At 38.5% G+C, this 27,601-nt stretch overlaps 1 protein-coding gene across 6 annotated transcripts in view; it reads left to right on the top strand.

Moving 5' to 3' along the window:
* The window catches only part of xrn1 (5'-3' exoribonuclease 1), a 43,284-nt gene that overhangs the window by 11,678 nt on the left and 4,005 nt on the right, over nucleotides 1-27,601 (top strand). For 2 of the 6 annotated variants that reach the window (XM_066708858.1, XM_066708857.1), the window contains exons 16-39: nucleotides 2,912-3,081; nucleotides 3,427-3,544; nucleotides 13,976-14,071; nucleotides 14,449-14,552; nucleotides 17,926-18,057; nucleotides 18,370-18,532; nucleotides 18,673-18,786; nucleotides 19,029-19,127; nucleotides 19,218-19,333; nucleotides 19,535-19,681; nucleotides 19,932-20,021; nucleotides 20,167-20,302; nucleotides 20,622-20,678; nucleotides 20,807-20,939; nucleotides 22,951-23,020; nucleotides 23,267-23,492; nucleotides 23,594-23,689; nucleotides 23,814-23,906; nucleotides 24,380-24,553; nucleotides 25,846-25,944; nucleotides 26,056-26,184; nucleotides 26,293-26,449; nucleotides 26,672-26,853; nucleotides 27,038-27,151. In XM_066708858.1, coding sequence (XP_066564955.1) covers nucleotides 2,912-3,081; nucleotides 3,427-3,544; nucleotides 13,976-14,071; nucleotides 14,449-14,552; nucleotides 17,926-18,057; nucleotides 18,370-18,532; nucleotides 18,673-18,786; nucleotides 19,029-19,127; nucleotides 19,218-19,333; nucleotides 19,535-19,681; nucleotides 19,932-20,021; nucleotides 20,167-20,302; nucleotides 20,622-20,678; nucleotides 20,807-20,939; nucleotides 22,951-23,020; nucleotides 23,267-23,492; nucleotides 23,594-23,689; nucleotides 23,814-23,906; nucleotides 24,380-24,553; nucleotides 25,846-25,944; nucleotides 26,056-26,184; nucleotides 26,293-26,449; nucleotides 26,672-26,853; nucleotides 27,038-27,151 — 3,015 coding nt within the window. Of the gene's footprint in view, nucleotides 1-2,911; nucleotides 3,082-3,426; nucleotides 3,545-13,975; nucleotides 14,072-14,448; nucleotides 14,553-17,925; nucleotides 18,058-18,369; nucleotides 18,533-18,672; nucleotides 18,787-19,028; nucleotides 19,128-19,217; nucleotides 19,334-19,534; nucleotides 19,682-19,931; nucleotides 20,022-20,166; nucleotides 20,303-20,621; nucleotides 20,679-20,806; nucleotides 20,940-22,950; nucleotides 23,021-23,266; nucleotides 23,493-23,593; nucleotides 23,690-23,813; nucleotides 23,907-24,247; nucleotides 24,320-24,379; nucleotides 24,554-25,845; nucleotides 25,945-26,055; nucleotides 26,185-26,292; nucleotides 26,450-26,671; nucleotides 26,854-27,037; nucleotides 27,152-27,601 lie in introns of all 6 variants that reach the window. The other 4 variants (XM_066708861.1, XM_066708863.1, XM_066708862.1 and 1 more) reach the window with 4 other exon arrangements.

Here is a 27,601-nt window from a genome sequence, read left to right as displayed (position 1 = left end):
TCTCAGAATCACCGCTACGCAGCAAAAAATGCATGTCTCTATCGCAAATCATTTCCACATAAATTAATACATTGTAATTGATGAATACTTATCTAACACAGTATATTTATGTTAAATAAATATCTATTTAAAAATACATTATTAGAAGACGTGTGGATAATTGCACAGCAGACCTGTCAACTCTCACACATCTTATGTCAGACTCTTGTATTATTGTTTCTGGACATTCACAACTTTTTATTGTCACAATTTCAAATTAACTATAAATGTTGTGACTGTTTGTTTTATAAAGGAATATATTGCAATTACAGCTGTAATTGACCGACCAATATGTTTTTCTTTTTCATTTTTTATACATTTTCATTCAGTTGCCAATTTATCAGTGTGAGCTGCAATGAAAATGCCTTAACATTACTGTACTTCTGGCAATGTTTTCTGGTCACAACAGCGAAATACAAAATGTAGAAGACCGATCTAGCTAGCTAATATATACAGTCTACTTGACTAAATGATTGACTTTTCCTCTCCAAGCCACATTCAGACTGCCAGTCTACGTTCAGAAACATAACTGTTCGTTCGAGTTACGGTAAATACAAAATAAATAGCAATAGCTGGCTGTGTATGAATTAATGTGTTTGTTGTGGTCCTCTTTCCTTTTCTGTCATATTATAATTCTGAAACACATTGATCCAGGTAATTAAAAAGTCAGTAATAATGACTATGAAAAGTAATTAAAAGTCATTATTGTTCCACATCCTTAACCACCTTACTTCTGCTTCATTGCTCTCCATGAAACATGTCCTCCTGGACCGAAGACTGTCCAAATGCCATATATTTTCAAAAAACATGATATTGCGGTTTGCCAAATCAACTAACATACCAACACTACAACTTCTAAACAAATTAATTCATATTTTGAAACATACCGACAAATACTCTATCAGAAACTAAAAGTTTAGTTCCCGTACACTTGTTGGCTACCTGCCAAAGTGGCTGGTAAAATTGACAGATTTACCCGCCACTGGCATAAATCTACCCACATTTGATGGATGGCGGGTGTTAATTTTATTTCCTGCCCTTCACGCATTTGTTTGGGCAGGCAGGCTAAAGCACTGCAAGAAACCCTGCATAAACAGTGAGGGAAAAAAGTATTTGATCCCCTGCTGATTTTGTACATTTGCCCACTGACAAAGAAATGATCAGTCTATAATTTTTATGGTAGGTGTATTTTAACAGTGAGAGACAGAATAAAAATAAAAAAAATCCAGAAAAACGCATTTCATAAAAGTTATAAATTGATTTGCATGTTAATGAGGGAAATAAGTATTTGACCCCTTCGACTTAGTACTTGGTGGCAAAACCCTTGTTGGCAATCGCAGAGGTCAGACGTTTCTTGTAGTTGGCCACCAGGTTTGCACACATCTCAGGAGGGATTTTGTCCCACTCCTCTTTGCAGATCCTCTCCAAGTCATTAAGGTTTCGAGGCTGACGTTTGGCAACTCGAACCTTCAGCTCCCTCCACAGATTTTCTATGGGATTAAGGTCTGGAGATTGGCTAGACCACTCCAGGACCTTAATGTGCTTCTTCTTGCACCACTCCTTTGTTGCCTTGGCTGTGTGCTTTGGGTCATTGTCATGCTGGAATACCCATTCATGACCCATTTTCAATGCCCTGACTGAGGGAAGGAGGTTCTCACCCAAGATTTGACGGTACATTGCCCCGTCCATCGTCCCTTTGATGCGGTGCAGTTGTCCTGTCCCCTTAGCAGAAAAACACCCCCAAAGCATAATGTTTCCACCTCCATGTTTGACGGTGGGGATGGTATTCTTGGGGTCATAGGCAGCATTCCTCCTCCTCCAAACATGGCGAATTGAGTTGATGCCAAAGAGCTCGATTTTGGTCTCATCTGACCACAACACTTTCATCCAGTTCTCCTCTGAATCATTCAGATGTTCATTGGCAAACTTCAGACGGGCCTGTACATGTGCTTTCTTGAGCAGGGGGACCTTGCGGGCGCTGCAGGATTTCAGTCCTTCACGGCATAGTGTGACTTGGTGACTATGATCCCACCTGCCTTGAGATCATTAACAAGATCCTCCCGTGTAGTTCTGGGCTGATTCCTCACCGTTCTCATGATCATTGAAACTCCATGAGGTGAGATCTTGCATGAAGCCCCAGACTGAGGGAGACTGACAGTTATTTTGTGTTTCTTCCATTTGCGAATAATCGCACCAACTGTTGTCACCTTCTCACCAAGCTGCTTGGTGATGGTCTTGTAGCCCATTCCAGCCTTGTGAAGGTCTACAATCTTGTCCCTGACATCCTTGGACAGCTCTTTGGTCTTGGCCATGGTGGAGAGTTTGGAATCTGATTGATTGATTGCTTCTGTGGACAGGGGTCTTTTATACAGGTAACGAGCTGAGATTAGGAGCACTCCCTTTAAGAGAGTGCTCCTAATCTCAGCTCGTTACCTGTATAAAAGACACCTGGGAGCCAGAAATCTTGCTGATTGATAGTGGATCAAATACTTATTTCCCTCATTAACATGCAAATCAATTTATAACTTTTTAGAAAAAAAAAATGGATTTTTTTTGTTGTTGTTCTGTCTCTCACTGTTAAAATACACCTACCATTAAAATTATAGACTGATCATTTCTTTGTCAGTGGGCAAACGTACAAAATCAGCAGGGGATCAAATACTTTTTTCCCTCACTGTATTATATCATATAAACCTATTGATATACTTCATATAATTGCTTACAAATGAATTAAATAATAGCCCCCGATGATATAATTGTAAATTATTAATGTAAACATGCATCTAGACACTTAGCACCAACTGCAGTTTTTAGTACAGTAGATTAGACAGCTAAATAAATCTATAAGTGAATTTATGTTTGCTTGTTTTAGAAACGTTTACTGTCCGCAATGGAACCATACAACCAATTCCTGACAAAGAGTGAGAAGGAGAGGAACCGCCACAGCGAGTGTTGTCTGTACTACTATGATCAAGACACAGACTTTCAGTACCCCTCCCCACTCCCAGACAAGTTTCCGCACATTACAAATTGTCATGTCAGGTAATTATTGTGGTAAATGTCAATGTCAAATATAGTCTTGCTATATATATAGGCTAGCTGTTGATATGGTGAGACTTCTATTGGTCCTCCATTATACAAAAGGACACTTGAATGATCAAGAAACTTAAAACTTCCTTATAGTGTATATTTGTCATACTTTTACCATTACATGTAATTTGTATATTTACTGTTCCAGTCAATGGTATCCAGGTTGCCTGTATTTTAACATTCCAATGTATGTGTATATATAATATACGTATATGCATACATACATATATGACTGTGACAATCATTTACAAATTAATTGCTATTTACTACACCCACTTTTTTATATATCTTTTCTAGTCATCAGCGCATACCCATGGATGCATGGCATGTGGACATCAACTATGTTGGCCAGAAAGTAGACCCCAGCTCTCTGTATTTCTGTGGCTTCCCCACTCTGAAGCACATCAACCATAAGGTATGTATATGTGCTGTAGTATTAAAAAAAAAAAAAAAATTGTGTGTATATACACTGAGAAATGTTATAGATGGACTTTTAAGCAGACTTACAGCTGCCACGAGATGTCAATTAGACAGCAGTATTTAAAACCTAAATATTATATTGAAAGATCAAACAGTTTTAAATCTCAGATTTATCCTGTCACGTCACGTTAGACCCACAAACATAGCACAAATCTTCAGCTTTTAATTTAATAATCCCACAAACGTAATACGTTTTGCAGGGATTTGTTACATTTGCGGGAAGGAAAAATCTTCAGCTTTCAAAATTGTAATAACTTCCAACAAATGTATAAGCTGCACATTTTGATTATATTAGTGATTTATTACAAGTTGCTAACTCTAAATGTCTTTAACAGCCAGTGACATTTTCTTCTTACATATTCTTGTCCTTTAGATTCTTGCCTATTTAGACTGATCAAGTGTTGTGTATACAAATGAGCCATAAATCCCAATCATATTTATTACAGATTTCTTCAAGGTTTTAATACAAAGACCAGTGCAAAAAAACCACAAGATGGGCAAAAACATTGTCATGTCACTTTTGTAATGAAAGGTTTATAACCAATCGTAGTAACCCTATACAAAAGCTTCAGTATGAATTTGCTCAACAATTAAACTATTTACAAGTAAACAACGCAAAGTATTGTTTTAGTAACGAGTTCAGTAATAACTGGATATTTATCATCACTAACTACAATAGTAGCCTATGTTTGAACCATGTAAATAAAAGATGTCTGTATACCGTAAGTCAACATATGTATTTTGAACATACATACGTCTTTCATTCTTTGAAATAATGAAAACAAAACATTTCTCAAAACTTCTGAAAATTAAAGGCTTGCAAATGATGAGTAAATTCCCACTTATCTAACAGAAAATTTCCAAGACAAAATAAAAGGATAAATAACATGTTACGTTTACTTCCAAAAAAAAGTCTTTCACCTTGTAAGCACCCAAAAGTTAAGTGTGTCAGTCATCCAAGCTCTCATCCGCCTATTATTGTTTGAGAAGTTATTTGTTACGTTGCACTGTTCTGACCAGCTGCTTTTTACAGTTTCATAACACTGATATCTCTCTCTTAGTCTACCACATGGAGCTCTACTGTGACAGGGCAATCTTTCCCTTTTTGCCTGCTGAATTGAATCAATGTACTGGCTAACTGCTCCACTAACATAATGCTCTCCATCTCCTTCAGCAATATGACCTAGAATTAAAAGGGCCAAATTCTCATCGTAAATGTTTGAAGGTCATCTTCATTCATCACTGGTGATGTCTTTGACTGAAAACCACTCTAGCCTAAAATCTGTTTTCCCAAGAGGTGCTAACTTTACCTTGTACTTTGACAGTCTCAGATTCCTCTTTACAATGACTCCATTCAAAACAGCATGTTTCTTTGTCAGTCTGTGGGTCTTGCACCTAATTCTTACCAAAACCTCATTGATATTATATAGAAGAATTTGCAGTACGCACTTGGCGATCCATTTGTTCATTACAACGCATTTTTGCTCTTCTCACTCTTTTTTTCAAATGAATCCCTTTTTCTTGAAGGAAAATGTATCTGTATTATTCGTACAGTCCTCTGCGAAGTCGAGGGGATGGGTGCTTTGAGTCAGCAGTATTTTGTTGCTTTTATGGCCATAATATACATGGAATGGTGTCGTCCAACCAAACTGTTTTTTGGGATCTTCATTAAGGACTTGAGCATATTTGAATAAATGACTGAACCAGTCCACCCCTCCTTTCTCTACGTTTATATGATCATACAGTATCTTTTTTTCCTAATGACCTGTGCATTCTCTAAATTTTTCACTGGCTTTGAGGGTGATATGGTGAGCTTTGGATGACTTTTACCTTCATGCTTTACATAAGCCTTTTCAAAGGTGCTGTGAACTCGCATCCCTGATCATGTTGTAGGAAAATGGAATCTCCTGTAGCAGTGACTGTAACTAAGACAATTCAGGTTCAATGTGATTTATTACAGAGTCCAGAATATAGATCACAGCATACAAGTATACCAGGTACAGCAAGGCAAAACTAATACAAAGACTTTATGGACAAGTCAGCTTTTATGAGTTGAACCCCTGTCCAACTCCACCTTCCAGAGTGACCACCCCACCCACCAGAGTATCCAATGGCAGCTGCCTATTAGCATACCAAGTGACAATGGAGCCCTCACCCCGCTCTCCCACATTCCAGGGTAACAGCCCACCCGTTTCCCTCACCCATACCTTTCTCAGCATTGATTAACTCATCCCTCCCAACAGAGACAGACTGTCTCCTTACTCATCCTTATCAATAGCTTTTGATATGCTGTGTCCTTATCAACCTTCTGTTCCTATTGATACCAGGGACCCCACCTTTGCTCAGCCATCTGCGTTTACCTTCTGTGAATTAGGACAATACCCAAGAACGTTTGGTGAGTCGACTTAAACTGTGGAATTTATCATGGTGGATTTTGCCCAGCTTCAGCAATTGCATTTTTCCTTACAGTGTTGTAAAACTTTAGGTGGTCCATGTTCTATGTAAATTCCTGCCAAATGCTGAGATATTTCGTGACTGCTTTCACCCTTTAGTGCCTTCAGCCACACACATCTACTGAACACATCCTGTACAGTCAGGACATATTTGTAGATCACTCTCCCTTGTGTAACTTTCCATCCTGTCATGTCAAGTAGGTCTGTTTGGTGTCTTTCCTGAACCTGTTTCGCTCTAATTGGCTTCAAAGGTGGCCTGTTTGGAAAATTTTCTCTCGGCAACTGGCACTGTCTGGATAATTCCAGTGCTTTTTGAACAGCTTTCTCACTCATCCCAGAGTACTTCTCTCTCTGTCTGATGTTTACTTTTCGTGCTTTAGAACCTTTAGTGGCATCAAATCCACTCTTAACAAGATAACAAGCAGACTTCTTTACCACGAATTTCCTGTTACACAAAATCGAGTTTCTGTCGTCACTTAAGGAATACTGGTGCCTATTTCTCCATACTCTGACCAGAGCTGACTGTTGATTTTTCGACCTGTCTGCAACAGGGACATCAAATTCCCCATTGAATACCTTCAGTATAACACTGTAGGTCTCATTATCCATTGGCCATAGGCCTAGGCCTTGTCCAGTACATATCACACAGAGTGTGGACAGTAGAAGTATGTGCAGAATCATCTTTTTCAATCTGTGAGACGCACCAATCTGATATGGTATAAATATCTAACCGCACTGAACATGTACAATAATTTTAAGTCTGGTCCCCCGTTTCTATTGGCCATGTTTAGGTGCACCTCAATGTGGCCCGGGCTGTAACCGTGCACCTACACTTTGCTGGCAGCGTTTCCATTCATTGTCACCGTACAGCTGCCCTAGGAATTGATTGAGACACGAAAGGTCTAAACGCAGTCTGGGACACTCGGCACTCTGTGATTTAGTGTTTTAAACTGGAGGCTGAAATACCTCTAACATTAAAGCGCAATAAACTTTAGGCTGAAACGTTTTTATGATATCTAACATAGTCTTATAGTATAAGTTATACCAGATATTCAAAAGTAGAAACCAGGCACATTGAAACAATTTCCCGTTTCATCTAGTTTCTTTTGTTGAGCAGCGTGTCTAAAAACTAAATAAGTGTTACTTCTCCCTGTATCATGATCCGATTAACATTGACAATATAGTCCTGTGTAGCAACTACATATCTGTATCGTGAAATATACGGTATGATGTATACAGTCCGCCAACAGTACTTAAAGAAATTCAAACAGTACTTAAAGAAATTAGGGAAATTATTTATATGCCACTAAGTCAAATATTCCAAATGACACGTAGAACAGGGGATGTGCCAACTGACTGGAAGACGACAGATGTCATACCAATCCACAAGAAAAGGGACAAAACTGAGCCATGAAATTATAGACCAATTGGTCTCACCTGCATTACTTGTAAAATGTTGGAAAAAATTATTAGACAGAAAATAGAGGAGCATCTTAATGAAAACCATATTCTTGGAGATAGTCAACATGGGTTTAGACTAGGCAGATCATGTCTTACTAATTTATTAGAATTTTTTGAACATGCAACAGCAGATCATGTGAAAGCATGATATGATATACTTAGATTTTCAAAAAGCTTTTGATAAGGTTCCACACCAGAGACCAATTTCCTCAAATTGGAAGCTGTAGGCAGTCAGGGTAATGTAAGTAGATGGATTATGAACTGGCTGATGTTTGGGAAACAGAGGGTGTCGATTAGAGGAGTTACTTGTCAAATTTGCCGATGATACTAAAATAGGTGGCTCAGCCAGCAGATACAATCGTGGCAGCACAGGCTATTCAAAGGGACTTAGATAACATTCAGTTGTGGGCCGACACCTGGCAGATGAAATTCAATGTGGACGAGTGCAAGGTAATACATGCAGGTAACAAAAATGTAATCTACAATTACACTATGGGAGGAATAGAACTAGATGAAGCATCGAATGAGAAAGACCTAGGAGTTTATGTGGACTCCTCACTTTCTCCATCCAAACAGTGTGGGGAAGCAATAAAAAAGGCAAACAGAATGCTAGGGTATATTGTCAAAAGTTTAGAATTTAAAACAAGGGAAGTAATGTTAAGACTGTACAATGCACTAGTTAGACCTCATCTGGAATACTGTGTACAGTTCTGGGCACCACACTTCAAGAAGGATATTGCTGCTCTAGAGGCAGTTCAGAGGAGAGCAACCAGACTTATTCCAGATCTGAAGGGAATGTCCTACTCGGAGAGACTGAGGGAACTGAACCTTTTCACCCTGAAACAGAGGAGACTACGTGGGGACTTGATCCAAGTCCTCAAAATCATGAAGGGCATCGACCACATCAAACCAGAGGGCTTTTCCAGATCAGCAGGGACACACGCACCCGAGGACACAAATGGAAATTGGACTACAAGGCATTCAAAACGGAAAACAGGAGACGCTTCTTTACACAGAGAGTAGTCACAATCTGGAACAAACTCCCCATCAATGTGGTAGATGCTGAAAATTTGAGAACATTTAAAAATAGACTGGATAGGATCCTTGGATCACTTAGTTATTAATGAACACCAAACGTGCACGATGGGTTGAATGGCCTCCCCTTGTTTGTAAACTTTCTTATGTTCTTGTATATAGTTTCTTAAGAAAAACTTATTTTCTCTGTATAACTACATCTTTATCAATGTCGCAAAATAAAAGAATCGCAGATCAATAACATTGTGCATGGCATCAACTTTTATTATGAATGGGATTCCTTTAACACTAGAATTGCCGAGCCGGTCAATTTGACTGATTTGGTTATTAAAATTTGAATTAGTCTGTGTTCTTAAATACACTGCGCATACCCGTTTGTCACTTTTCCTAAATATATGTATTAAACATGCCTACATGCCTTAGCTGGATAAACGCGAAAACAAATAAGTTATAAACACATTTACCTAGAGTAGCCAAAATCGGGTTGTCCTACAGTCTTACATGTGCTTGAAAAACACATGCATTGTACAGTATTACAGGTGTTTTCTTACAGCTGTAGTCAGATTGAGTTGATACATTGATTACCTGCAAATAAACATGGATTGGGAAAGGAGATTGAAGAGAGCTCGTTTTGGACATGCTGTGTATATGAACATTACTGATTCAGGGGCATCAGTGATACTAGCAATGACAGATCATTCGTGGGTTTGTGCCAGTGCTATGAAAACACTGCGAGTGAAACGCCAGGTCCAAATGGCACCAAGTGCTTTTACTCTACTGATCAATACGTGATCGCTACTGCACATAGTACAGAGTGCAATAGCGCAGCACATCCACAAAAATAATGATTCATGGACATTATCAGTGGAGGAGCATTTATTGCGATGCTATATATTCGTGGAGTAAAAGTGCAGAGTGAGGTACGAGCTCATGCAGGGAAAGTGCAGAAACTGTCCTGTGTGGACTGTACGAGCTGTCAGGTATGCAGACTAAATATATAGTAAATAGTTTATTGAAATACAAAGCTACAGTGAATACAAGCACCGTATGTTGAAAACAAAGTTTACACGGTTTTGAAAATGTTTACTTTAGTGTACAATTAGGTTTTGATAAATGCAATAGTTATTTTTGAACTATAAAATATTTTAAAATATTGCTATTAAAATATGCATTATTCCAATATTTACATTTACACTTGTTTCATTATCTTATTGTATGCCGTTTTTGAGCTTTTTGCTTATTGTAGGCTATATAGTTAATTATGTTTTGACTGCAGTGTGTGTGTTTAGAAAAAAAGTGTTATTTATATCAATAATATTAAATGTTTTATGATCACATTTCAATTTAAATACTACATTTGTGCTATGTAAATGTTGGATTTGAAGTTCATGAATTAAACTTCTGAGTTTTATACGATGGTTTGCCTTTGATTATCATATCACAGCTGTTAAAGAGCTATCCGTTACAATGACCGGTTTTGGCGCTTGTAGGTAGTTCAAAATGTCGGCGCTTCTGGTGTTAAAAAATACCTTTTGACACCGTAATTAATGGATCAGTTGTATTAATCGCTAAGTTTTGTAAGGTTGTAAGGTTTGTAGTTCTGTAGTCGGTAAAGCATCTATACTTGGATTACCATTAACATATAGTTTTGCAATATCTTCATTCTGTAAAGTTAGATGTGCTTAACTGTATTACATATGCTTACAAATGCAATTTTACAACATTTCTTGAGCAGTAATGAGGGCTTACAAATATAATTAAACTATGCGGTTTTTCAAGTGATTGATAACATAAAAACTTGCCTTTGTTTTAAACATTTTTAATAGTTTTAAGGGAATGCTAAAAACTGCCATTTAAATTTATTTTGAGAGAACTTACAAGACATCGGGACATTTAATTTAAATCCAGGATGAATATTTCACGTTTGTGTGTGTTTATAACAAAATGGAATGTATTTCGTCACAGCACATTGTATTGCAGTACGATGCACTCCTTTCTCCAGCAGAATTTTCACGATCTTTTCAAACACTTTTAAATGTCTTTCTGCTACAAGCAATTAATCCAGTGTGGCACTTTTCCAACGTGCATTAATAACTGCTCCAGATTAATAGTTTTCCCATGGTAAACGTGCATGCATTCCTTCTTTGGAAAAGTTTCTACCACATCTTTTGCATCGAAAGCAGCTGCCGTTACTGTAGTTACAATTCCCGAATGCAGTGGCGTTGCGTTGGGGACATCACAGTATGTGACCATACATATGAGACTCAGGCAGTACAATGTACGAAACTGTGCCTCCTGAAACTAGCTCAAGCACAGGCAGAGGTGCAGCTGAGCCCTAGTTGGATCGGCCACGCTGAGGTGCGGCTAAATGTGGCTAGTGGAAATGGCATAAGATGTAATCTAATTTTCTCATTGGCTGACAATGTTTTAGAATGTTCTACTGATTTTTTTTGTTGTTGTTGTTGTTATGGCCTACAATAATTTATTAATTTTATGATTAGCATGTGCCTCATATCCAGAATATTAACATTACACAGTTCAGTGGAATTCTCAATTTTAATTGGTCAATCGAGTCAACGGTCTTTTATTTCTCAATTATGATGGCTGAGTTTAGGCTGTAAACTGCTACTGTTATCATTCACTGTTTGCCGGTCACATTTGCTAATTGGTCAAATTGCTAATAATTTTCAATTCACTATCTATTCCATCTGAATGTATTAATTTTGTAAGAAGTATAACTTATTCTGCTACTCGTCAGGGTCCTAATCACTGTCTGGCTTTATTTTGCGATGGTGACTGTATACTCTAACTGTGAACTGAATGTAATCTCTTGCTTAATTGATGTTCTCCATTTTGCAGAAGTAGGGGATTTGGATTGATAGCTATAAAATGATGAGCTATTTTCACTGCTCATCACTTCAAGTGCTACTAAAACAGCTACAATCACTAACACCGCATCCTAATGGCAAGTGACACATGCGAGCAACAACAACACTGTTCAGAGAATTACCTAAAAGACACCTTCCCTGGATCTATGTCAGATATCCATTGCCTGAACATATCCATATAGTCAAAACTGGTCAGAACTGTGGTTTACACAACTATCAAATAATTATTTCAAACAATAATAGGTGGATGAGAGCTTAGATGACACTTATCTTGAAGACTTTAAATAAAAGTAAATGTAACATAATGTATCCTTTTCTTTTGTCTGGGATCTTTTCAGTTAGGTACAGGGGAATCCAGATTCTTTCCTGCATTCACTTACACTAAGTTCACCTGATGTCAGTCATTAATCGTTTGCAAGCCTTTAATTTTCAGTCAAAATACATATTCAATTTTTTGGCTGGACATGATTCTACCTCATTTTCACTCTCTTTTGGACCCAATAAACTCATCCAGACAGTTTTTAGAATAGTTTACTCTCTCTAAATATTGAAGATTAAAGATTATATTAATTAGTAGCTACTGACAATCAATACTTACATTCTTTACTTGTGCATAGTTTAATTGTATAGCAGGTGAGTTTGTACTGACCCTTTTGTATAGGGTTACTATGATTGGTTGTAAATCTTCCATTGCTAGAGTGACATGATAGTTTTTGCCTCTCCTGAGATTTTTTACAATTTTTTTTACAGAGGTTTATTACAAAATTGCTTTGCAATAAAACCTGGAATAAATCTGGAATTAATATGATCGAGTGTTTTTGCAATTAAACCCAATCAGTCTAAACAAGCAAGAACTTACAGGACAGGAATATGTTGGAAGAAAATGTAATTTGCGTTGTTTACTTGTAAATAGTTTATTTTGTTGAGCAAATTCATACTGAAGCTTTCACACTTGTCTTTTGTAGTAAAATCTTGAAGAAATCTGGAGTAAATATGATTGCGATTCATTGCTCATTTGTATACACAGCACTTGATCAGTCTAAATAAGCAAGAATCTAAAGGACAAGAATATGTGGGAAGAAAATGTAATTGGCTGTTAAAGACATTTAGAGTTAGCAACTTGTATGAGCTGCAGATTTTGATTATATTAGTGATTTATTACATTTGTGGGAAGTTATTACAATTTTGAAAGCTGAAGATTTTTACCTTCCCGCAAACGTAACAAATCCCTGCAAAACTTATTACGTTTGCTGGATTATTACATTAAAATCTGCAGATTTGTATTACATTGTGGTTTATTACGGTTGTGGGATGTTACGTTTGCAGGTCTAACATGTCACATAAAGCATCTCAGCTACAAATAAATGTAAATAGAATTTTTACAGGTATTAGTTTATATACACGAATATGTTGTGTACACATGCATAAACTCTACAACTGAAATACTGTAAATAAGTAATAAAAAAAACGTAGTGGTTTATATAGAAGCAACTAAAAATCACATTGGCTACATGCAGCCAGGAACATATTTATTATTATTATTATTATTATTATTATTATTATTATTATTATTATTATTATTATAAAAAAGTATTTGCCTATTTGGGTATATGTTGATTTTTTTTGTATGTATATATATATATATATATATAATATACAACATGTGTATATATATACTTTTGTTTTCAATGTAATAATACAAATTTTTGTTTTTTAAACAATACATAAATACATACATTTAGATATGTATAGACTATATGCAAAACTGCATTCATACAGACGTAATCAAAATGGAATTGTTTACATTAACATAAACTGAAATCCTGTGTTATCAGGTTTATAATCCCAACCACACCTTACAACACTTGCATGCAGTTCTGATTTGGGTACAGCCATCCCGTTTGTGCATTAATTTTGGTTTCTTTACAAATAGTCTATGGTGGCTTTCTGTAAAGTAACACAAGACTAAATAAATGCTTCATATACCTGTTTATGCAGCTCTGCTGTTCAGAATGTTTCTAGAGAATATCTTTTTGCAATAGGTTAGATATTATTGCTTGCACATTTCGTTATTATAATAAAATCGTGATATCTGTGTAATCAGTAGCCTATTGTAGAGAATAAAAGAGTTGATGGCTGTAATATGAAAAAAAAAAGAAAAAACAAGCTTGTGCCATTCACCACAAAACAGATTTAATTGGATATTTCCTAGTCTAAAATACATTATTCATTGTATCTACATTTTCATTCACGGTAGGACTGCAGATTGATCTAATTAGTGCAGTATGTCAACAGCAATGGCTTAGTTGATGCATAAAAATAAATAAGTAAATAAACAATATGCTGTATATGTGAAATACTTGCGTTTTCTATGTAGTGAGTGTGACGGATTATAACACTTCTTTTAAATCAAAATCAAGAAGAGACAACCATATATCTTTCACAACCGCAGAGTAATTAAAAAATAATAATTAAAAGGACAGGCTTGGCGGTTGTAGTGGACAGAGATAATATATTTATCTTCTGCAGTTTTACAAGAAGAAGAATGGAGTGCAAGTGTTCCAGCAGAGCAGCAGGGGAGAGAACATGATGTTAGAAATCCTCTCGGAGAAGGACGAAGAGCCTGTGAGTGCTCCATGTATATCCCCAGTGCTAAATAACTGAATTGATTTGTATGGCATAGGCTTATGTTGTTAAAAACACATCAATATGTGCATACAGTATAGGGTATTCGACAGTTTAGTGATAAGGCCCATTTCACTCCATTAGGGGTTCACCTAAAGGCCTTCTGGAAGTTATTTTAATCCCAACAGTTGTGAGTTTGATGAAGGATTAATCTCCATGTGTTAGAATCCAGTAGGTGTTATAAAAATGCCAAACAATATACCTTTTTTTTAGATGTAATTTAGATTTAAGTTTAATTATTAGACTATGAATGCTTGAACATGAAACTGAAAAGTACCTTAATGTTATGTTCCTTCTTTATTTATTTTCCCCATCAGGAATGTGACTATGTGGCGACTTTGATGCTTGGCAAGTCGGTGTTTGTCAATTGGCCTCATCTGGAGGAAGCTCAGGTTGTTGCTGTGTCAGATGGAGAGACCAAGTAAGAATGCATCAGTATCAGAGCGGGTGACCTAAATATTCACTACAAGATGTTCTTTTTCATCAGAAAGACTCCTGTGATCAGCACTATTCTTAGCTTCTGACTAATGTGCTTCCTCATTACATCTTTGACATACAGTGCATCCGGAAAGTATTCACAGCGCTTCACTTTTTCCACATTTTGTTATGTTACAGCCTTATTCCAAAATTGATTAAATTCATTATTTTCCTCAAAATTCTACAAACAATACCCCATAATGACAATGTGAAAGAAGTTTGTTTGAAATCTTTGCAAATGTATTAAAAATAAAAAACAAAAAAAGCACATGTACATAAGTATTCACAGCCTTTGCCATGACACTCAAAATTGAGCTCAGGTGCATCCTGTTTCCACTGATCATCCTTGAGTCCACCTGTGGTAAATTCAGTTGATTGGACATGATTTGGAAAGGCACACACCTGTCTATATAAGGTCCCACAGTTAACAGTGCATGTCAGAACACAAACCAAGCCATGAAGTCCAAGGAATTATCTGTAGCGATCGGGGGAGAAGGGCCTTAGTCAGGGTGGTGACCAAGAACCCGATGGTCACTCTGACAGACCTCCAGCGTGTCTCTGTAGAGAGAGGAGAACCTTCCAGAAGAACAACCATCTCTGCAGCAATCCACCAATCAGGCCTGTATGGTAGAGTGGCCAGACGGAAGCCACTCCTCAGTAAAAGGCACATGACAGCCCGCCTGGAGTTTGCCAAAAGGCACCTGAAGGACTCTCAGACCATGAGAAACAAAGATTGAACTCTTTGGCCTGAATGGCAAGCGTCATGTCTGGAGGAAACCAGGCACCGCTCATCACCTGGCCAATACCATCCCTACAGTGAAGCATGGTGGTGGCAGCATCATGCTGGCTGTGGGGATGTTTTTCAGTGGCAGGAACTGGGAGACTAGTCAGGATCGAGGGAAAGATTAATGCAGCAATGTACAGAGACATCCTTGATTAAAACCTGCTCCAGAGCGCTCTGGACCCCAGACGGGGGCGAAGGCTCATCTTCCAACAGGACAACGACCCTAAGCACACAGCCAAGATAACAAAGGAGTGACTACAGGACAACTCTGTGAATGTCCTTGAGTGTCCCAGCCAGAGCCCAGACTTGAACCCGATTGATCATCTCTGGAGAGATCTGAAAATGGCTGTGCACCGACGCTCCCCATCCAACCTGATGGAGCTTGAGAGATCCTGCAAAGAAGAATGGGAGAACTGCCCAAAAATAAGTGTGCCAAGCTTGTAGCATCATACTCAAAAATACTTGAGGCTGTAATTGGTGCTAAAGGTGCTTCAACAAAGTATTGAGCAAAGGCTGTGAATACTTAGGTACATGTGCTTTTTTTGTTTTTTATTTTTAATAAATTTGCAAAGATTTCAAACTTCTTTCATGTTGTCATTATGGGGTATTGTTTGTAGAATTTTGAGGAAAATAATGAATTTAATCCATTTTGGAATAAGGCTGTAACATAACAAAATGTGGAAAAAGTGAAGCGCTGTGAATACTTTCCGGATGCACTGTATATTTCTGCTACCCAGTGCTGTTTTGTTCTGGTATGTTTTCTTATCACTGACAATATACAGGTCCATTTTAGCTCTGTACATCACCCTAATGGATTTAAAAGGAAATCATTTTTAAGTGTAGACTTTCATCTTTAATTTGAGGGTAGTTGCATCCAAATTGGATGAACGGTGTAGGAATTGCACCCATTTATATATGTGGTCCCCCCAATTTTAGGGCCTCAAAAGAATTTGGACAAACTAACAAAATCATGAATCAAATTGTGAGTTTCAGTACTTGGTTGCATATCCTTTGCAGTCAATTACTGCCTGAAGTCTGGAACCCATAGACATTACCAGATGCAGGGTTTCTTCCATGGGGAGGCTCTGCCAGGTCTGTGTCTTTAGTTCCTGCCTGTTCTTGGGGCGTTTTGCCTTCAGTTTTGCCTAACAAATCAAAACAAACCAATCCGAAAGATAGCAAAAACACCAGTTGTAGCCAAATCAACTATTTGGTACATTCTTAAAAACAATGAATGCACTGGTGAGCTCAGGAACAGCAAAAGGCCTGAAAGATCACCGAAAACAACTGTGGTGGATGACGGAAGAATTATTTCCCTGGTGAAGAAAAACCCCTTCACAACAGTTGGCCAGATCAAGAACACCCTCCAGGAGGTAGGCGTATCTGTGTCAAAGTCAACAATCTAGAGAAGACTACACCAAAGTAAATACAGAAGGTTTACCACAAGATGTAAACAGGAAACAGGAAGACCAGATTAGAGTTTGCCAAAAAAACATCTAAAGAACCATGTACAGTTCTGGAACAATATCCTATGGACAGATGAGACAAAAATCAGCTTGTACCAGAATAATGGGAAGAGAAGAGTATGGAGAAGGGAAGGAACTGCTCATGATCCGAAGCATACCACCTTATCTGTGAAGCATGGTGGATGTAGTGTTATGGCATGGGCATGTATGGCTGCCAAGGGAACTGGTTCCCTTGTATTTATTGATGATGTGACTGCTGACAAAAGCATCAGGATGAATTCTGAAGTGTTTAGGGCTATATTATCTGCTCAGATTCAGCCAAATGCTTCAAAACTCATTGGTCGGCGCTTCACAGTGCAGATGGACAATGACCCAAAGCATACTGCGAAAGCAACCCAAGACTTATTTTAAGGCGAAGAAGTGGAATGCTCTGCAATGGCCATGTCAATCACCTGATCTGAATCCAATTGATCAGGCATTTCAATTGCTGAAGGCAAAACTTAAGGCAAGACCCCCCAAGAACAAGCAGGAACTAAAGACCGCTGCAGTACAGGCCTGGCAGAGCATCACCAGTGAAGTAACCCAGCATCTGGTGATGTCTATGGGTTCCAGACTTAAGCAGTCATTGACTGCAGTTTGCAACCAAGTATTGACATTCACAATTTAATGATTGTTAGTTTCTCCAAATACTTTTGAGTCCCTAAAATTGCAGGTACAACATATAAAAATGGGTGTAATTCCTACACTGTTCACCCAATGTGGATTAAAGATGAAAGTCTACACTTAAAGCACATATTGATTGATCTTTTCAAATCCAGTGTGGTGGCGTACAGATCCAAAATGATGACAATTGTGTCTGTCCAAATATTTATGGACCTAATTGTATGTAAAGCTTGTAATTATAGGAATATATACATTATCTACCTGAAATTGTTAGCAAGCTCATTAAGCTTTGCTGAAAATCAATTTACCTTGAGGTTGTCTTTTGCAAACTGTTATAACCTAGCCTCATTATGAGATGCCTGTGTCTTTCAAACAAACACTTATTTTCTTTTGTTTAACTGCAGGTTTTGTTTGGAGGAACCACCTGGTGTACAGAAGCTGTATTCAAATAAAACGCCTCCTACGACAAAAGTGGTTTACCTTAGTGACAAAGAACAGAACATTTGGCTGAAAGAAGTACAAGGCATTTCAGAGTTGTAAGTATAAAGACTAGTATCACCTGGTTGCAAATTATACAGTATACTTTTTAATAATTTGCCAAATTCTGATTTAAAAATGTTAAATACTACATTTATAATGCCGTTAATGTTACTGGTTTCCAAGTCAACTCCACTCTCACTTTATGAAATATCAAGTTTTCATGGAATTTGGTGTATTTGACATTATTTTAAAATAAGTCTTATGGTTTATTCCTGCTAAAGCCAGTTATTGATCATAAATAACATGTTGTTTTTTTGCACTTAATAGCAAGCTCTGTGATTTATATATATTTTTTTTCTGCTATCTAGCAATAACAAAAGGAAGGGGATCATTATAAATGAAACCGCCATAGTTGTGTATGCACAGCTGCTGACTGGACGCAAGTATGTGTTTCATCAGAATGGTGAAGTGCAACTGGAGAAACAGTGGGCCAAGCAGATTCTCCCATTTGCTTTCCAAACCATTGTCAAGGTAAAATAGCAACAAAATACATGACATGCTATATTATGTAAAATAAGTAGCTTGGTAGCTGAGGAAACTTTGTGGCACTTGTATTCTCTTCTGAGGGATAAATAAATATATATATATTTTTGTTTTTGTTCCCCCAACAGGATCTCAAAACTTTTGACTCCTCTTTCTCCCACTTTCAAACCTTGGATGAGCTTTACTGCCCTGGAACCAAAGTCTTCATGCTTGGGAATCCTTACTATGGTTCAGTTGGCGAGGTTGGTACTGCATGCATCAGTCTACTCACAGGTGTATTTCGAAACTATAGGCTAACAGAGGTCTTGTTAAGAAAGAAGTATAACTTTTTTATCTGTGAGTTGATAGTTTTAAGGTTGAAGGATATAATATCTGTTTTAACACTCTGTACTTTATCTAACATTACATATGAGGATGTGTGCATTTGTTAACTGCAGCTCTGTGGCTTCCATGATCACCTGCCAATTTTTAACCCCTGCTACAGGTTCAGGAGTCCTCTGATGTCATTAATGAAGGGCGAATTCGAGTGCTCTTCACTGTTCCATGTGAACCTCCGCTTGATGCCTTAATAACCAACCAGCATGTAAGTGCTATCCAAAGATCTTTGGTTTTCTAAAATATGTATCAAATTTGTTAAATATATTCTTCAATCCTTACCTGCTCTTTTTCACAGAAATACTCAGTGAAGTACAACCCTGGCTATGTTTTAGCAAGTCGACTAGGAATAACAGGATACCTAGTCTCCAGGTTTTCTGGAAGTATTTTCATTGGAAGAGGTTCCAAGAAAAAGTAAGCCAATTATTTCGTACGCACAATTCTTGCCTGTTCGCTTTGTAGGCAAGTGTTTTCCTTCTTACCTACTGGTTTTTAATTCTCCTTTGCCAGTCAGAAGACAGCTGAACATAAATCATGAGTTGAACAGCATAATGCATGTGCCCTTAATCTCCAGTATTGTCTTGTTGATTTTTGTACTTCTGCTTTTTCCATCAGTCCACATGGAGAGCAGAAGGCCAACGTAGGACTCAATCTGAAATTCAATAAGAAAAACGAAGAGGTGCCTGGGTACACTAAGAAATCTGGTAATGAATGGCTGTACTCTGTTGCTGTGGAAGAACTTCTTGCAGAGTACCTGGAAAGGTTAGTAACCAGTTGCAATCCACTGCTCTGATGACCCAAGATTACAGATGGCAGACCCACAACACATTTTATTGCCAAGGAATATTAAGAATAAAAGAATAAAAATAAGTGTTTGCAGATGCCTTCTCTAATAACCTTTACTGCATTATTCATACTCTTCTTGAATTTCAATATATTGTTTGACCTTGCATTACTTCCCTGTTCTATTTTATTGTCTCTGATTATTTCTGTTTTTATCTTTGTGCTTTAGGTTTTCCGAAGTCTTCAGCTACGTTTCTCGAAACAGCCACGACGATGTTTTTTATGAAGATGACATTTGGCCTGGAGAAGATGAAAATGGGTATGCAATAAGAATAAAAATAAAAAAAACTACCTCCTTTCTGAAAGCCCCTCCCACCAACCCCTGTAACAACTCTTGTGGACATTTTTTTTTACATGTAATCAATCCTTTAAAGAGCTTACTTATTTTCTTATTTAAAAACCAGGGCAGAGAAAGTTCAAGAGATAACATCCTGGTTGAAAACACACCCAGTCAGCACGTCCCTGCGAGCCTCCTGTGACCTGCAGATCCTGGACACTGCCATTGTGGAGAAGATTGAAGAGGAGGTGGAGAAGTGCAAGGTACACCAAAGCTGCTTCTCCTCAAGTAATAACAGTAGTGATGATTCCTTGCATTTATTTAACAATCTTGACCTTGAGGTATCCCAAAGTGTTTGGTAGTGTATCGGTATCACTTCCTAGTTCTTGTGAAATCAGGCTTCAAGGTTTGCTTGGTAACTTTAATTGCAATATTAAATAAATATAAAAAATATCCTAATAGAATGTGGTTTGATTTGCTCATGTCTGAAACAACAGTTTAACATCCGGTGCAAAATGTCTAAATCAGCAACTATGAGCTCGTATCAATAACTCTACTCTCGCCTTTTTCTCTGTTTTGCAGCAAAGAAAGAGCAACAAGAAAGTGCGAGTCACTGTGAAGCCACACCTTTTGTTCAGAGTAAGTGTTCATTTTCTTTGGACCGTCTCCTGCTGGAGGTGGTAAAAACAAGTTGAGGAATATTTAACTTTTTTTTAATTAAAATCATATAAGCTTGAACATGTTCTGATGTTGCACTCTTTCTTCAGCCTTTAGAGCAGCAACATGGAGTCATTCCTGACCGGGATGCAGAGTATCACCTGTTTGATCGTGTAGTCAACGTCAGGGAGAGCTTCTCTGTGCCTCTGGGAGTCAGAGGAACTGTCATCGGAATCAAAGGAGGTAAGAGGAAGAGCACTACCACAAACTTATTACATCCCTGCTATGTAGCCTGTGTGTTTTGTTAGTTTTTTCCTAGAAACAAGGATTTTTCAAACCCAATCCTCATTTCTTCTGGTTTACCTTTCACCTACACCACCCAGTTATTAAACAAACAAATTTGCTTAATCACATATTTGTAGTACTTTGCTGCTCTCTCTCTCTGGAGATCTAATTACCCCCCAAAGAAACAATTCCCTCTTGAAAATAATAGATATATGTAAGGTAATAGATCTGTTTATGCTCATTAATAGTGAGTAGTGTGAGAGTCCAGCTGCAATGAAAACCAGATTACTGGGATGGGCAGTTTAAAATGTATCTAAACATTAGTTTTATGTAGGGCTGTGATATGACGATCTATATTGTGTGACGATAGGAAAACGTGACCGTCAGAGAAGAAATGCACCTGTCTAGCAGATGTTGAATGCGCCACTATAATCCCAGATGTGTTAAATCTACTTGAATCTATTCGTTTTACACCGCATGTGTTGCGTGATTACTATTACTTGTGTTATTGTTGTGACGGTAAATCATACTGTGTATTTGTGTACATGTATATCCCATAACAACATAACACACGTAATAGTAATCATACAACACTTGATCTGTAATGCTGCATTCCGCATATATTTACTATGACAGCCTGCATGTGGCATTTGTTAGTTTTGCATATTTAATCATCGAGTAAAGACATGTTGTTTTAATGTCTTTGGTCTTACTTTGTAGCTTGATTGGATAAAAACAAGAAATATTGAGATATAAATCGTGTATCGCCCAAACTTCTAAAAATAGAGATATTATTTTTAAGTCATATTGCCCAGCCCTAGTTTTATGTATATACCAGGGTAGCATAAGGAAATCTGCCATGGTTTTCTTTTTGTTCACTATATTCACTATTTTGTTTATTTTCCTTCTCATTCCTTTTCATGGGGAAATTCTGACTTGTCTCTAACTGTAAAATACCTTTTGTGATTCTTTTAAATGTACAGTGTATCTGGAAAGTATTCACAGCGCTTCACTTTTTCCACATTTTGTTATGTTACAGCCTTATTCCAAAATGGATTAAATTCATTATTTTCCTAAAAATTCCATAAACAATACCCCATAATGACAACGTGAAAGAAGTTTGTTTGAAATCTTTTCAAATTTAAAAAAAAAAATGACCATGAGAAACAAAGATTGAACTCTTTGGCCTGAATGGCAAGCGTCATGTCTGGAGGAAACCAGGCACCGCTCATCACCTGGCCAATACCATCCCTACAGTGAAGCATGGTGGTGGCAGCATCATTCTGGCTGTGGGGATGTTTTTCAGCAGCAGGAACTGGGAGACTAGTCAGGATCAAGGGAAAGATGAATGCAGCAATGTACAGAGACATCCTTGATGAAAACCTGCTCCAGAGCGCTCTGGACCTCAGACGGGGGCGAAGGTTCCTCTTCCAACAGGACAACGATCCTAAGCACACAGCCAAGATAACAAAGGAGTGACTACAGGACAACTCTGTGAATGTCCTTGAGTGTCCCAGCCAGAGCCCAGACTTGAACCCGATTGAACATCTCTGGAGAGACCTGAAAATGGCTGAGCACCGATGCTCCCCATCCAATCTGATGGAGCTTGAGAGATCCTGCAAAGAAGAATGGGATAACTGCCCAAAAATAAGTGTGCCAAGCTTGTAGCATCATACTCAAAAAGACTTGAGGCTGTAATTGGTGCTAAAGGTGCTTCAACAAAGTATTGAGCAAAGGCTGTGAATACTTAGGTACATGTGCTTTTTTGTTTTTAATTTTTAATACATTTGCAAAGATTTCAAACAAACTTCTTTCATGTTGTCATTATGTGGTATTGTTTGTAGAATTTTTAGGAAAATAATGAATTTAATCCATTTTGCAATAAGGCTGTAACATAACAAAATGTGGAAAAAGTGAAGCGCTGTGAATACTTTCTGGATGCACTGTAATATTTCCTGATACTTCACAGCGGAGAGAGAGGATGAAGTTCTCTACGAAGTGGTGTTTGATGAAGAGTTTGCAGGAGGACTAACAATCCGGTACGTTATCTGAAATTCCTGAAATTAATTTGATCCTCTGTTCAAAAAAGAAAGCAAAACTGAGCTAGGGGTACCTTTTTTTTATATATATTTTTTTTAAACATGCGGTGAGTGTTTTATCACAGTGTTACTCCACACTCACAATCTTAAACTTGTGACATCCAGTAATTCCATTGGATGACTCGGAAGTGTGAGATCTAACAACAAAATTAAATCTATTTTTTCTTATTTTGAAAAACAACCTAGGTGTTCTCAAGGAAGGGGCTATAGACTCCCACCAAGTGCCTTAATCAACCTGACGCATGGCAATCGACTAGAGTATGGAGCTCAGAAGCTGACTGCCATTGTGAAACCACAGCCTGCGTCGTTCTCCCAGCAGAACTCCTACTCCCCTGCCTCTTCGCTCAACTCTCACAAAGTACAGATTGGAGGACTCAACCACTCTCCACGCTCCCCTTTTGTGCCCACACAGGTAACAGGTTCTGAAACTTCTATTAGCCGTTACCAAGTCCAAACACTGGAGGTCTTTTCTATTCCTTATCTTCATGTACTTTTCCCTCTTTCCCTTATTAGCAAATGAATGGAAGGCAGGCGTACAATCTCAGGGTAGAAAATCAGGCGAACCGCCATTCTCCCCAGAAGGGATTCAATCAGAAACAAGGGCAGAAGGTGCGTGTGCCATGGGAAATTTACCTCTAGGCGTCTTTCAGTTTTTTTTTGTTTTGTTTTTTCCCCCCCATCAGGACTGTTTTGACTTAGACTTGCCTAACCGTACCCTGCTTCGTGTCGCTAGGGCCCCACCAAGGATGAAGAGTTCTCGAATGTGTGGCAGTCTCTGCAGAGCTCCGGAACACCACAAAATCCTCCCTCACACTGGCAGAACAGCGTAAGTCAGCGACTCTGGTGTAGGATTTTGTATCCATTGCCTTTGGTTCACTTTAGTTAATTTTACTTTTTTTGCTTCTCTTTCAAATCGCACCTTATTGTTTATATTGGTAATAATAAGGTTGGTAGATTTGTTTGCTTCCGTTTTTCAAACCCCCTACTGTTTAGTGAAATATGCTCTCCTATGTGGGGTGGCACAGTGGCCTGTCTGTGCGGCGCTTGCATGTTCTACCCGTGTCCGCATGGCTTTCTCGGCACTCTGGTTTCCCACCGTCCAGGTTAGGTTGATTGGTCACTCTAAATTGCCGTGTATGTGTCTCTCTGTCGGTCTGTCTTGCCCAGCGATGGACAGGCGTCCCATCCTGGGTGTATCCTGTCGGGATTGGATCCGGCTTCCCCGCAACCCTCACCAGGGTAAGCGCTCTCCTATGCACAATTGTCTGTATGTTTGAGCTTGGGGCCTATGTCTTTCAGTCTGCTAAGGCAGGGTGGGGAGCAGGCTCCCAAGCACAGGGCAGTTTGAAGGGGCAGCAGAGATACCGCGAGGAGCCACCCTTCCAGCAGGGCCAAGCCAAGAAGACTAAGGAGGAGGGCCGTACCCAGCGTAATGACAGCCAGCAACAGGCCTTCAGAGCCCAGAACAAACCTGTAAGACAAGCATGTGTTTAAATATTAGATATTGTTCATCACACTATAGACAAGCACTGCCTATAGTATGTATGTGGTGTACAGCTCTGGAAAAAATTGAGTCAATTGCAAAATCAGTTTCTCTGGTTTTTACTATTTATAGGTATGCGTTTGGTTAAAATGAACAAATAAAAAATATTGTCATTTAGAGCATTTATTTGCAGAAAATGACAACTGGTCAAAATTACAAAAAATATGCAGTAATGTCAGACCTTGAATAATGCAACGAAAATAAGTTCATATTCATTTTTAAACAACACAATACTAATGTTTTAACTTAGAGTTCAGAAATCAGTATTTGGTGGAATAACCCTGATTTTCAATCACAGCTTTCACGTGTCTTGGCATGCTCTCCACCAGTCTTTCACATTGAAGTTGGGTGACTTTATACCACTCCTGGCACAAAAATTCAAGCAGCTTGGCTTTGTTTGATGGCTTGTGACCATCCATCTTCCTCTTGATCACATTCCAGAGGTTTTCAATGGGGTTCAGGTCTGGAGATTGGGCTGGTCATGACAGGGTCTTGATCTGGTGGTCCTCCATCCACACCTTGATTGACCTGGCTGTGTGGCATGGAACATTGTCCTGCTGGAAAAAACAATTCTCAGAGTTGGGGAGCATTGTCAGAGCAGAAGGAAGCAAGTTTTCTTCCAGGACAACCTTGTACGTGGCTTGATTCAAGCGTTCTTCAGAAAGACAAATCTGCCCGATTCCAGCCTTGCTGAAACACCCCTAGATCACTGATCCTCCACCAAATTTCACAGTGGGTGTGAGACACTGTGGCTTGTAGGCCTCTCCAGGTCTCCATCTAACCATTAGTTGACCAGGTGTTGGGCAAAGCTGAAAATTGGACTCATCACCTTACTCCAGTCCTCTATGGTTCAATCCTTATGGTCTTTTACAAACCTCAGCCTGGCTCTTCTTTGCTTTTAATTGATGAAGGGCTTTTTTTCTAGCTTTGCACGACTTCAGCCCTGCCCCTAGGAGCCTGTTTTGAACCGTCCTTGCCGGTTTCATTTCCAATTGTCTAACAAAATTGCCCATTAGCTGCCATGAGCTTCATCCAGGCAGACCCTCCCCCTGCTGCCTACTTTATCTACTGATGCTCATTCGCAACCAATCAGAACATATTATTTTGATATTACACTAGTTATTGTAGAATGAGGCATTGTAGATTAGTCACTACTTAAATAAATAAATAAATGCAATAATATTAATTATTTTCATCAATAAGTGATTTGTACTTACTTTAGGTTTCAGCTGGTGCCGAGAGAGTGAACATCCGAGTTCTGAAAAGGAATGAAGACTTTAATGCCCTGGGTTCAGTAAAGTCTGGCTCTGCACAAAACAAGGTAACTGTAGACTTCCCTTGCAGCAATAAAAAGTCAACTTAAGCACTGTATATTGAAAGGCATAACCTGCTACTGCTGTAGAAATAATTTGATTGATTGAATCATTTTAAGGCTACCAGTGAGTTTGAAGAGTTAATATCTAACCTGAAGATCTCCAAAGTAAACGATGCACAGCCATCTCAGACCAAAGATCAGCAGGATACCAATGAGGAGCCTCTGTCTCCGCAGTCCTTTGCTATGGTAAGTTGGCGTGTGAGGAAATATCTTCTTCCACTACAATAAATCAGCCTTGGTTGTGGGTTCCAGAGACAGCCATGTGATAGGAGGGTCCTTTTCTTGTCTTTGCAGAAAGGAACTTTGATGCTAAAGGAGATGCTGAAGATTGATGGCTCCAGCTCAGCTGAGTCTGAGAAAGACAAGCCATCATCTGCAGAGCCAGGGGCCTACATCCCCACTACCAACACTGCTGGGTACCAGTCTAGGAGGAGGCCGACCAAAAAGCTAGGTAATTACTCTTCAAATTTCTCTGACCCTTTCATGCCGTATGTCATTTACATCAACCAGGACTTTTTTTTTTTTACCATATTGTGGTGTTTTTCTTTATGACAACTGTAAGTCGCCTTGGGTAAGGACATCTGCTAAGAATTCAATAATAGTAATCTCTTCCCTTGACAATAATTTTCTGACCTCCAACTATTTGCTTATCCCTTTTTTCTGTTCTACACAGCTGCACACATCAACAAGCCACACATACCTGGAATTGTCCAGGAAGGTCAAGGGTCAAACATGCTTGGGCAGGCCCTCCTCCCACCTCAGCCCCTCATCCCTACAGTGGCCTCTGAGCTCTCCCGCATTTGCCTGGGCATTGGGATGTCTGTGCCGGAATTCGCCTTCCTCAGAACTCCACAGGTAAACCAGTAGGGCTTAATCCTCCTTAGCAAAATACATGATTCCCTTTATTTGTCATTTATTTAAGAGAAAATAAAGACATCATTTCTAATCCTAATGATGTATTAAATCTAGTGATAACATTCCTGGAAGATCGATGTAATAGGGCTGTTATGTTTTAATTTGTATCATGTACCTCTGGCAGGGCATGACAGTCTGTCAGGTCAAGCTATCTAGTGGACTTCTGGTACATGGACCTCAGTGTCAGTCTGATAACGAAGCAAAGGAAAAAGCTGCCTTGTTTGCTTTACAACGCCTGGTAAGACTGAATTTTTGTTTTTGTTTTCAATGTACACAGTCCTTGCAGCAAGGGTCGCCTCGTCATGCAAGCCTACACAACAGGTGGAGGTCAGAAAATTATTGTACACTAGTTAATAATATAGAATGGCAAATAAGAGCAAACGGGTTTGACTGTATTGAGTGGTTGGTTTACTTCAAAACTGATTTAAGTTAATGTGACAAGGCCTAGACTGAAATTAATAACTTGAGAGCAGTTTTTAAACCCGTATCTTTGAGAGCAATGTATGTGTGCAATTAATTTTAAAGAGGGTGTGTGTATGTGGGGGTATTAATAATTGTAGTGTTTATATAAAGACTAGTATTGTATTATAATAATATAATACCTAGTCATATTTAATTGGCAGTGAAAACCAGATATTATAATCAATCGTTCATACTGTAACAAGACTAGTAAAAATCCCCTATCGAG

Source organism: Amia ocellicauda, chromosome 7 (genome assembly GCF_036373705.1).
Source record: "Amia ocellicauda isolate fAmiCal2 chromosome 7, fAmiCal2.hap1, whole genome shotgun sequence".
Lineage (NCBI taxonomy): Eukaryota > Metazoa > Chordata > Actinopteri > Amiiformes > Amiidae > Amia > Amia ocellicauda.
The sequence above is the reverse complement of the archived record's forward strand: the minus strand, read 5'-3'. Positions and strand labels throughout refer to the sequence as shown.